This window comes from Nycticebus coucang, chromosome 1, assembly GCF_027406575.1.
Source record: "Nycticebus coucang isolate mNycCou1 chromosome 1, mNycCou1.pri, whole genome shotgun sequence".
NCBI lineage: Eukaryota > Metazoa > Chordata > Mammalia > Primates > Lorisidae > Nycticebus > Nycticebus coucang.
The window spans coordinates 26312871-26326216 of NC_069780.1; the positions used below are offsets into that span (position 1 = coordinate 26312871).

General features: G+C 35.1%; 1 protein-coding gene across 1 annotated transcript in view; it reads right to left on the reverse strand.

The window, feature by feature from the left end:
* The window catches only part of STPG2 (sperm tail PG-rich repeat containing 2), a 282519-nt gene that overhangs the window by 139144 nt on the left and 130029 nt on the right, over positions 1-13346 (reverse strand). The window contains exon 8 of the mRNA XM_053597234.1: positions 10923-11033. Within this exon, the coding sequence (XP_053453209.1) occupies positions 10923-11033 (111 nt within the window). The remainder of the gene's footprint in view (positions 1-10922; positions 11034-13346) is intronic.

Here is a 13346-nt window from a genome sequence, read left to right on the forward strand (position 1 = left end):
CCAATTTTATCCCGTACAGTTTTCTGTTTGCTTGTATTGGTTTGATTTATAGCATTTTTGTCTTTCCTCTCTACTGGGTGGAGGTGGGGTACTGTGTCTGATCAGGTTAGCAAAGAGCTGCTGACCTCAAGGTAACCACCCAACTGGGCACCCCCAGAGGGCGGGTTTTTTTTAAGGTTGTGTCAAAGTACTCTACTGTACACCTATATTGTTCTGTCTCCCTCTTTCTGTGCCTCTCTTCTTTTTGTCAATATTCCTTTTACCCACCCCCTCTCCTTTCTCTATTTTTCTTTTTTTTCTTATCACTCGGTCCTCCTTTCTTTCATCCCTTTTTTGCTCTTCAACCTTCTCACCCCTCTGGTCCTGTAATCCTTATTCCACAGGCACGAGAACTTAAAGAGCAAGAGGAAGTGAAAGGAAAATTAGGGCAAGGAAACAGATAAAAGAAATCACTCATGAGGAAGAATCAGCAGAAAACTCCAGGCAACATGAAGAACAGGTCCAGAACAACCCCACCAAGGGACCATGAGGTAGCTACTGCAGAGGATTCCACCTATAAAGAAATGTTAGGAATGACAGAAAAGGAATTTAGAATACACAGGTTGAAAACAATGAAAGAAATGACGGAAACAATGAAGGAAACTGCTAATAAAGTGGAAAATAACCAAAAGGAAATCAAAAACAGAATCAAATAAGAGATGAACGATATGAAGAATATAAAAAGGATATAGCACAGCTGAAGGAACTGAAACAGTCAATTAGGGAACTTAAAGATGCAATGGAAAGTATCAGCAACAGGTTAGACCATGCAGAAGAAAGAATTTCGGAGTTAGAAGACAAAGTTCTTGAGATAACTCAGATAGTAAAAGAGGCAGAAAAGAACAGACAGAAAGCAGAATGTTCACTGTCAGAATTATGGGACTTTATGAAGCGTTCCAACATACGAGTTATAGGAATTCCAGAAGGGGAAGAAGAATGCCCCAGAGGAATGGAAGCCATACTAGAGAATATTATAAAAGAAAATTTCCCAAATATCACCAAAGAATCTGACACACTGCTTTCAGAGGGATATCGGAACCCAGGTCGCCTCAACTCTAACCGAGCTTCTCCAAGACATATTGTGATGAACCTGTCCAAAGTCAAGATAAAAGAAAAGATTCTGCAAGCTGCCAGGAGCAAGCGCCAGTTGACCTACAGGGGCAAATCCATCAGAGTGACGGAAGACTTCTCTAATGAAACTTTCCAAGCAAGAGGACAATGGTCATCTACCTTTAATCTACTTAAACAGAACAATTTCCAGCCCAGAATTCTGTACCCTGCTAAGCTAAGCTTCAAAATTGACAGAGAAATCAAATCATTTATGGATATACAAACATTGAGGAAATTCGCCACAACAAGACCAGCTCTACAGGAAATACTTCAACCTGTTCTGCACACTGACCACCACAATGGATCAGCAGCAAAGTAAGAACTCAGAAATTAAAGGACAGAACCTAACCTCCACACTGATGCAAAAGATAAAACTAAGCAATGGACTCTAACCAAATAAGACAAATAGAATACTACCACACTTATCAATTATCTCAATAAATGTTAATGGCTTGAATTCCCCACTGAAGAGACATAGACTGGCTAACTGGATTAAAAAACACAAGCCATCCATTTGCTGTCTGCAAGAAACACACCTGGCTTCAAAAGACAAATTAAAGCTCCGAGTCAAGGGTTGGAAGACAATTTTTCAGGCAAATGGCATTCAGAAGAAAAGAGGAGTTGCAATCTTATTTTCAGATTCATGTGGATTTCAAGCAACTAAAGTCAAAAAATACAAAGATGGTTACTTTACATTGGTCAAGGGAAAAATACAACAAGAAGACATTTCAATTATAAATATCTATATCTATGCACCCAATTTAAATGCTCCCAGATTCTTGAAACAGACCTTACTCAGTCTGAGCAATATGATATCTGATAATACCATCATAACAGGGGACTTTAACACTCCTCATACAAAGCTGGACAGATCCTCTAAACAGAAATTAAACAAAGATATAAGAGATTTAAATGAGACCCTAGAACAACTGTGCTTGACAGACACATATAGAACACTCCACCCCAAAGATAAAGAATATACATTCTTCTCATCACCCCATGGAACATTCTCCAAAATTGATCATATCCTGGGACACAAAACAAATATCAACAGAATCAAAAGAATTGAAATTTTACCTTGTATCTTTTCAGACCATAAGGCACTAAAGGTGGAACTCAACTCTAACAAAAATGCTCAACCCCACCCAAAGACATGGAAATTAAACAATCTTCTGTTGAATAACAGATGGGTGCAGGAAGAAATAAAACAGGAAATCATTAACTTCCTTGAACATGACAACAATGAAGACACAAGCTACCAAAACCTGTGGGATACTGCAAAAGCAGCTTTGAGAGGAAAAGTCATTGCTTTAGATGCCTACATTCGAAAAACAGAAAGAGAGCACATCAACAATCTCACAAGAGATCTTGTGGAATTCGAAAAAGAAGAACAATCTAAGCCTGAACTCAGTAGGAGAAAAGAAATATCCAAAATCAAATCAGAGATCAATGAAATTGAAAACAAAAGAATAATTCAGAAAATTAATGAAACAAGGAGTTTGTTTTTTGAAAAAATAAATAAAATAGATAAACCATTGGCCAGACTAATGAGGAATAGAAAAGTAAAATCTCTAGTAACCTCAATCAGAAATGATAAAGGGGAAATAACAACTGATCCCACAGAGATACAAGAGAACATCTCTGAATACTACCAGAAACTCTATGCCCAGAAATTTGACAATGTGAAGGAAATGGATAAATATTTGGAATCTCACCCTCTCCCTAGACTTAGCCAGGAAAAAATAGAGCTCCTGAACAGACCAATTGCAAGGACTGAGATCAAAGAAACAATAAAAAATCTTCCAACCAAAAAATGCCCTGGTCCATATGGCTTCACACCAGAAATCTATCAAACCTTCAAGGAAGAGCTTATTCCTGTACTGCAGAAATTATTCCAAAAAATTAAGGAAGAAGGAATCTTCCCCCAACACATTCTATGAAGCAAACATCACCCTGATACCAAAACCAGGAAAAGACCCAAACAAAAAGGAGAATTTCAGACCAATCTCACTCATGAATATAGACGCAAAAATCCTCAACAAAATCCTAGCCAATAGATTACAGCTTATCATCAAAAAAGTCATTCATCATGATCAAGTAGGCTTCATCCCAGGGATGCAAGGCTGGTTTAACATACGCAAGTCTATAAAAGTTATCCATCATACTAACAGAGGCAAAAATAAAGATCACGTGATCCTCTCAATAGATGCAGAAAAAGCATCTGATAAAATCCAGCATCCTTTTCTAATTAGAACACTGAAGAGTATAGGCATAGGTGGCACATTTCTAAAACTGATTGAAGCTATCTATGACAAACCCACAGCCAATATTTTACTGAATGGAGTTAAACTGAAAGCTTTTCCTCTTAGAACTGGAACCAGACAAGGTTGTCCTCTGTCACCTTTACTATTCAACGTAGTGCTGGAAGTTCTAGCCAATACAATTAGGCAAGACAAGGAAATAAAGGGAATCCAAATGGGAGCAGAGGAGGTCAAACTCTCCCTCTTTGCTGATGACATGATCTTATACTTAGAGAACCCCAAAGACTCAACCACAAGACTCCTAGAAGTCATCAAAAAATACAGTAATGTTTCAGGATATAAAATCAATGTCCACAAGTCAGTAGCCTTTGTATACACCAATAACAGTCAAGATGAGAAGCTAATTAAGGACACAACTCCCTTCACCATAGTTTCAAAGAAAATGAAATACCTAGGAGTATACCTAATGAAGGAGGTAAAGGACCTCTATAAAGAAAACTATGAAATCCTCAGAAAGGAAATAGCAGAGGATATTAACAAATGGAAGAACATACCATGCTCATGGCTAGGAAGAATCAACATTGTTAAAATGTCTATACTTCCCAAAGCTATCTACCTATTCAATGCCATTCCTATCAAAGTACCTACATCGTACTTTCAAGATTTGGAAAAAATGATTCTGCGTTTTGTATGGAAACGGAAAAAACCTCGTATAGCTAAGGCAGTTCTTAGTAACAAAAATAAAGCTGGGGGCATCAGCATACCAGATTTTAATCTGTACTACAAAGCCATAGTGGTCAAGACAGCATGGTACTGGCACAAAAACAGAGACATAGACACTTGGAATCGAATTGAACACCAAGAAATGAAACTAACATCTTACAACCACCTAATCTTTGATAAACCAAACAAGAACCATACCTTGGGGGAAAGACTCCCTATTCAATAAATGGTGTTGGGAGAACTGGATGTCTACATGTAAAAGACTGAAACTGGACCCACACCTTTCCCCACTCACAAAAATTGATTCAAGATGGATAAAGGACTTAAATTTAAGGCATGAAACAATAAAAATCCTCAAAGAAAGCATAGGAAAAACACTGGAAGATATTGGCCTGGGGGAAGACTTCATGAAGAAGACTGCCATGGCAATTGCAACAACAACAAAAATAAACAAATGGGACTTCATTAAACTGAAAAGCTTCTGTACAGCTAAGGACACAATAACCAAAGCAAAGAGACAACCTACACAATGGGAAAGGATATTTGCATATTTTCAATCAGACAAAAGCTTGATAACCAGGATCTATAGAGAACTCAAATTAATCCACATGAAAAAAGCCAACAATCCCTTATGTCAATGGGCAAGAGACATGAATAGAACTTTCTCTAAAGATGACAGACGAATGGCTAACAAACACATGAAAAAATGTTCATCATCTCTATATATTAGAGAAATGCAAATCAGAACAACCCTGAGATATCATCTAACCCCAGTGAGAATGGCCCACATCACAAAATCTCAAAACTGCAGATGCTGGCGTGGATGTGGAGAGAAGGGAACACTTTTGCACTGCTGGTGGGACTGCAAACTAGTACAACCTTTCTGGAAGGAAGTATGGAGAAACCTCAAAGCACTCAACCTAGACCTCCCATTCGATACTGCAATCCCATTACTGGGCATCTACCCAGAAGGAAAAAAATTCTTTTATCATAAGGACACTTGTACTAGACTGTTTAATGCAGCTCAATTTGCCATTGCCAAAATGTGGAAACAGCCTAAATGCCCACCAACCCAGGAATGGATTAACAAGCTGTGGTATATGTATAGCATGGAATGCTATTCAGCTATTAAAAAAAATGGAGACTTTACATCCTTCGTATTAACCTGGATGGAAGTGGAGGACATTATTCTTAGTAAAGCATCACAAAAATGGAGAAGCATGACTCCTATGTACTCAATCTTGATATGAGGACAATTAATGACAATTAAGGTTATGGGGGGGGGAAGCAGAAAGAGGGATGGAGGGAGGAGGGTGGGGCCTTGGTGTGTGTCACACTTTATGGGGGCAAGACATGATTGCAAGAGGGACTTTACCTAACAATTGCAATGAGTGTAACTGGCTTATTGTACCCTCAATGAATCCCCAACAATAAAAAAGAAAACTATGAAATCCTCAGAAAGGAAATAGCAGAGGATATTAACAAATGGAAGAACATACCATGCTCATGGATGGGAAGAATCAACATTGTTAAAATGTCTATACTTCCCAAAGCAATCTACCTATTCAACACCATTCCTATCAAAATACCAACATCGTACTTTCAAGATTTGGAAAAAATGATTCTGCGTTTTGTATGGAACCAGAAAAAACCCCATATAGCTAAGGCAGTTCTTAGTAACAAAAATAAAGCTGGGGGCATCAGCATACCAGATTTTATCTGTACTACAAAGCCATGGTGCTCAAGACAGCATGGTACTGGCACAAAAACAGAGACATAGACACTTGGAATCGAATTGAAAACCAAGAAATGAAACTAACATCTTACAACCACCTAATCTTCGATAAACCAAACAAGAACATACCTTGGGGGAAAGACTCCCTATTCAATAAATGGTGTTGGGAGAACTGGATGTCTACATGTAAAAGACTGAAATTGGACCCACACCTTTCCCCACTCACAAAAATTGATTCAAGATGGATAAAGGACTTAAATTTAAGGCATGAAACAATAAAAATCCTCAAAGAAAGCATAGGAAAAACACTGGAAGATATTGGCCTGGGGGAAGACTTCATGAAGAAGACTGCCATGGCAATTGCAACAACAACAAAAATAAACAAATGGGACTTCATTAAACTGAAAAGCTTCTGTACAGCTAAGGACACAATAACCAAAGCAAAGAGACAACCTACACAATGGGAAAGGATATTTGCATATTTTCAATCAGACAAAAGCTTGATAACTAGGATCTATAGAGAACTCAAATTAATCCACATGAAAAAAGCCAACAACCCCATATATCAATGGGCAAGAGACATGAATAGAACTTTCTCTAAAGATGACAGACGAATGGCTAACAAACACATGAAAAAATGTTCATCATCTCTATATATTAGAGAAATGCAAATCAAAACAACCCTGAGATATCCTCTAACCCCAGTGAGAATGGCCCACATCTCAAAATCTCAAAACTGCAAATGCTGGCGTGGATGTGGAGAGAAGGGAACACTTTTACACTGCTGGTGGGACTGCAAACTGCACTCTACCGAGGGCAATAAAGTGAAACTCTGTCTCTACAAAAAAAAAAAAAAAAAAAAAAAAAGTACAACCTTTTTGGAAGGAAGTATGGGGAAACCTCAAAGCACTCAACCTAGACCTCCCTTTTGATCCTGGAATCCCATTACTGGGCATCTACCCAGAAGGAAAAAAATCCTTTTATCATAAGGACACTTGTACTAGACTGTTTATTGCAGCTCAATTTACAATCGCCAAAATGTGGAAACAGCCTAAATGCCCACCAACCCAGGAATGGATTAACAAGCTGTGGTATATGTACACCATGGAATACTATTCAGACATTAAAAAAAATGGAGACTTTACATCCTTCGTATTAACCTGGCTGGAAGTGGAAAACATTATTCTTAGTAAAGCATCACAAGAATGGAGAAGCATGAATCCTATGTACTCAATTTTGATATGAGGACAATTAATGACAATTAAGGTTATTGGGGGGGAAGCAGAAAGAGGGACGGAGGGAGGGGGGTGGGGCCTTGGTGTGTGTCACACTTTATGGGGGCAAGACATGATTGCAAGAGGGACTTTACCTAACAATTGCAATGAGTGTAACCTGGCTTATTGTACCCTCAATGAATCCCCAACAATAAAAAAAAAAAAAAGAAAAGAAGCTGATTTAGGCTTCCTTTCAAAAACTAGGAAAAAACAACAAATGAATCCAATAGAAAATACAAAGGAAAAATTATAAAGAAATAGAAAGTAAACATATAATAGAGAATATTAATAAAATCAAAAGATTCTCCTTTAAAAAGATTATAAATATTCATAAATCCCTAGTAATATTTATTATAGAAAAAAGAAAAAAAATCAGAAAATATAAATGACCAATATCAGAGGTAAAGAAGGGGACTTAACTATAGATTCTAGCGATATAAATAAAAGAGGATGTTATGATTAACTTTAAGCAGATATATTTGACAATTTGAATAAATGAGTATATTTCTCAAGAAATTAAATTTAAAATAGACAAAAGAAAAAATATAAAACATAATCTAATATTTATTAAAGGAATTGAATCTTTAAACAAAGACCTTCCCAAAAAGAAAATCTAAGATCCAGAAACTTCAGCAGTGAATTCTTACATTAGTATATAAACAGTTACGGAAGAATAATTCAATCTTGTAAATAATAAATAAATTAAACTCTTCCAGTGAATGGGGGGGGGCACTCTCTTTTAAGAATCTAGCATAACTTTGATTCTAAATCCTATAAAAAGTCATTTAAAAAAGGACATTTGCCTAATCTGCCCATAATACTTTTGCCAATACTGCCTTAGACCTATAAAATAGCCTATTTACTGTTGTAGTATTCTAGGCAACCTTGTTTTGTATTAAGGACTTATCTTATAGCAAAGGAAATGTAGCAATGTATATGTCCATACGATTTACTAGGTCTAACCTGCCCTTATCAGTTAAAAGAGGCTGGCCTAAAAGAACAGAATAGTTGTCTGAAAACTCCCTATGGTGCCACCTGAGAAAAAAGACCTTGGGAAGACAACATTATAGTTTACAGGATTTACTACAGATACCTGTGAATCAGATGCCAGTCTGTGGTACTGTCTTTCCCATGTCCAGAATTAAGAAGTAGAAATTCCTGTTGCCTTCTCATTATTTCACCTAATAATACACTCTCAAAGTTTTTCCCTCTGTTTCTGCAATTTTTAGCTCTACATGTTCAAAAGTTTTGGTTCTCAAGGGAAGAATGCTTCTACAACTTTGATTCTATAAAATTAAAAGCTGAAATTGCAAACTAGTATTTTGGCTTTCTTATGCCACTGAACCAAAGTAAAAGTAATTCTACTAACAGGGGGTAATTTATCACAATTAACTAGTGGAAATTGGGTTGATGTTACACAGTGGTAGTAAGAATTGTGTCAGTGGATTCTCTGAGGTTCTTCTTAATATTTTTATCTCCGTATTAAGAATTAAGGAAAACATACTTCAATCAGCACAGTAGGGCCACTCAGGAATCATATACTTTAAAATGAAGGTATGGACCATTCCATCAGATAAAGAACCCTGAACAGCTGATATACTGGCTGAGGGAAAAGGAAACTTGGACAAGGTCTCAAAAGAAGGAAGTTAAAACTAGCACCTACAGCCTTAGAACAATTAAGACTCAAGCACTATGGCAACTATGCATATTAATTTCATTACTTGGTGTGGGTGTCATTTTCATATTTCCTCTTCTCCTTCACCTATTTATTTTTAGAAGGTTTTTTTGATACTTTATTGTGTTGTTGTTGTTGTTGTTTGGCCAGGGCCGGGTTCGAACAGGCCACCCTCGGTATATGGGGCCAGCACCCTACCCACTGAGCCACAGGTGTTGCCCTATTTTTAGAAGTTTTTAAGGAAAATTACAGTGAAGAGTGACATCAGAAAGAGAGGACTTTCTAGTGTTCATCCCCTTGCAGAAGCATCAATTTGAGCAACTATCCACATACAAAAATACCTTAACAAAAGTTAAGTTTAAAGAACCCAGGTGAGAGATGACAGCACTTGAGTGTAGCACAGAAATAAAAAATATATGCATTGATGAGATTAGAAAGGAAAAGTTCACATTACCTTTGTCACTCTTACCCCAAGCCCAGGTAGCATTCTGACCAGGCAGGTGCCTATGGCTTCAGGCCACTGCCAAGCCTGCCCCTAGAAGCCCTAGGCTCCAAGTCTAGCCCTACCCCACCTTCCAAAGTGGCCTGACAAAAAATTTTAAATAATCGTCTTAAAGAAGTAACAAAAGCTACACGAAGGCACAGATAGACAGCTAAGCAAAATCAGGAAAATAATACACAAAATTAGAAGTTCAATAAAAAGAAATTATGTAAAAAAGCATATAGAAATCCTGGAAATAAAGAACACAGTGACCAAACTGAAATATGCCACAGAGAATTCCATCAGCATACTGGACATCATTAGCTGAATCAATATACCTGTATGCATTGTGAATGTCCAAAAAAGAGCGGAGAAATTTTTTAAAACGGACTAGATGCTTATTTAAAGAAACAATGACAAAAAACTTCCCAAAATTGGAGTGAGAAGAAACACGTAGCTCTATGAAGCTAAGTGTCCATCAACAGATAAAGAAAATATGGCATGTAATATACTATGAATACTACTGAGCCTGTACACAGATGGAAATCCTATCTATTGGAACAACAGTGATGAACCTGAAAGACCTTATGCTAAATGAAATAAGCCAGGCACAGAAAGACAAATACTGTATGATACCACTTATGTGTGCAACATAAGGAAACTAAACTCATGAAAGCAGAGAGTAGAATGGTAGTTACCAGGGGCTAGAAGGTGGAGGAAGAAATGGAGATATTTTGGCCAATAGGTACAAAGTTCATGTTAGATAAGAGGAATAAGTTCTAAAGATCTACTGTATAGCATAGTGATTACAGGTAATAACAATGTGTATATACATTTGAACATTGCTAAATTCTTAAATCTTCTCACCATAAAAAGTATAAGAAGTCATAGATACATTAATTAGCTGGATTTCATAATTTCACTATTTTTTATATATATGTATACACATAGACACACACATATATCAGAACACATACATCATAAATATATACAGTTTTTATTTATCAATTATACCTTAAAAAGTTTGGGATTGAGAAGAAAAGAAAAAATGTAATAATATACATTTTAATATTCAGTAGCAACTACGAATTAAAAATGTATAATTCAGTATTTAGGTAAAAAAATATTTACATAGCTTGACTAAATTTGTACAGAGTTGAAAAAAAAGTGACTTTTGAAGACTTGTGTATCCTTATTTCAGAGAGAGTAAGAACACTTCTATTGCGCAAAAAAATGGTTGCCTCTATTAAGCAGAAACAAAGTATTTAAAGATAGAGTCCAATTGAAAAGGGAAAAAAAATTAAACCATGAACAAAAAGAGCTAAATATAAAGTAAATCTTCCACTCTCTATATAATACAATGACTTCTGCTTTCATATATGTCTTAAAAGTGAACATTTTCTGATCCTGTATGGGATGTTCCACATAATAGTCTCTTATAGAACAATGTTTTAATTCTGCTTAGCCTCAAAAATTTTGTTGGACTTTACAAAATTATCAAGTTAGCTAAAGATGATACAGTAGGCTAGGAGTTACATCCCTCAGATCCTAACATAATGTTTATATGATATAGTTTCCCCAATTCCTAGATTACGAATAGTTTTGATTATAACAGTCTTCTTACCATATCTGGCATTTTAGTAGTTCTTTCTGCTCTTGACAGGAAAACAGCGTATTTATTAGTCAAGTTAGGCAATTCATCAGAAATTCCACTGGTCTGTGAATTCCAAAAAGCATGTTGAAAGAAGAGGTTACAAATAAGTATATCATATATTTTTATCAGTACAAGTGGCACGATAAATAATAAGTTTGCAATGAAGCTCATCAATATTGCTTTGTTATTTAATAGAGATAAACACTCACAAAAAAATAAAAGTTTTAAATAGCATTTAGAAGTAAAAAACTTTAAACCAATGAGTTATAATCTCAGTAATATATGAGTAGAGGTGTTAAGCCAATTATAGGTTATTATTTGTTAATACTTATTAATAAATGAAATAAAAAATATATTAACAATAATCATTGAACTTAATTATGTGGCAATCTAGATTAATATATTTTCTAAGCAAAATGACCCCCACTCTCCTAAATATGATAATTCCTTATATAAACTAAAGATATAAGTTAATAAGCTAAAGGACCCTGGTAATCTAAAATTTTAATTAGCAATTAACTAATTCTTGCAATACATTCTTTTGGAATTATCATATAATTTATTTGTATTCACTTAACAATTTAAACTGTATAGACAATAGCAATAGTCTTTGTATTATACAAAAGGGATAAGGATCTATTTTCTCATTTTTACATACATCACTATTTTTGTTTTGGTATTTAATATTCAAACATAACATTTCATAATTTGACGCATAATCGAAAATAATTAGACACCTTTATATTTGCATTTTTGGTAACACTAATTTACTAAAAAGAATACATCCTCTACAAATTATATCTGTGAAAGCATATGCCTCTTTACTCTAAATGCCAACTTTGGCACTTCTCCACTATTTTCTTCATTATATTATTCCAACCTAGTGACCTAAAAAAAAAAAAAAAGTATACATTCTATCACATAAAAAATAGAACAATCAGTCACATCTTGTAAAAATGAGAAAGCCTTCAAATACAAAAACTCTAAGCCAACACTACTATCTTGTAGGATATTTAAATATTTGAAAGTAAAAAATAATTTACTATTATTAAAATTTTATTATTGTCTTGTACACTGTACTAGAAATTATTGCATAAGGAAGTTCCAAAACATTGTGCAATCGAAATAATCCAGTCATTAAAAAAAATGAAAAGTAATAGAAAGGAATGAACAAAGACTTTGAGACATTAAGACTACATAAAGTGATTAAATATATTAATTATGAGTATTTCTAAGGGTGAAGAGATATCTAAAAGTTTAGAAAACCTATTTAACAAGAATTAATGAACAAAAAGTTGGTTCTTCTAAAAGGTAAACAAAAATGATAAACCTTTGGCCATATTGATGAAAAACAGAAAAGTAAGATCTCTAATAACCTAAATCAGAAAAAGAAGAGGTGAAATAACAACAGATAGTACAGAGATACAAAAGATCATTTCTGATTACTACAAAAAATTTTATGCTCAGAAATTTGACAATGTGGAAGAAATGGAATACAAGGAATCACACAACCTCCCTAGATTTAACCAGAAAGAAACAGATCTCTTGAACAGACCAATATCAATTAAAAACCTCCCAACAACAACAACAAAATACCCTGGAACAGACAGCTTTACACCAGAATTCTATTAAACCTTTAAAGAAGAGCTTATATACCTATTCTGCAGTACCTATTCCAAAACACTGAGAAGGAAGAAACCCTCCTCAACACATTCTACAAAGTAAATATCACCCCATCACCAGAGGAAAGGACCCAACAAAAGAGGAAAACTACAGATCAATTTCACTAAGGAATAAATCAATAAAACCCTAGCAAATAGAACACAGTTACACATTAAAAAATTATACAGCATGATCAAATAGGTTTTATCCCAGGGATGCAAGGTTGGTTTGACAAACACAAATCTATAAATATAATTCACCATATAAACAGAAGAAAAACAAAGACCATATTATCCTCTCAATAGATGTAGAAAAAGCATTCAAAAAAATGCACCATCCTTTTGTGACAATAACGCTTAAGGAAAAAGGCATAAATGGCAAATTTCTTAAACTGATAGAAGCCATATATGACAAACTCACAGCCAATGTCATACTGAATGGAGTAAAAATTAAAGCATTTCCATTCAGAACTAGTACCAGAAAAGGATGTCCATTATCACCTCTACTATTCAACATAGTGCTGGAAGTTCTAGCAAATGCAATCAGGCAAGAGAAGGATGTTAAGGACATTCAAATAGAGGAAGAGCAGGTCAAACTCTTTCTCTTTGCTGATGATATGATCTTATACTTAGAAAACCCCAGAGACTCAACCACAAGACTCCTGGAAATGATCAAGAAATACAATAATGTCATGAGGTATAAAAATCAATGTCTACAAATCAGTAGTCTTTG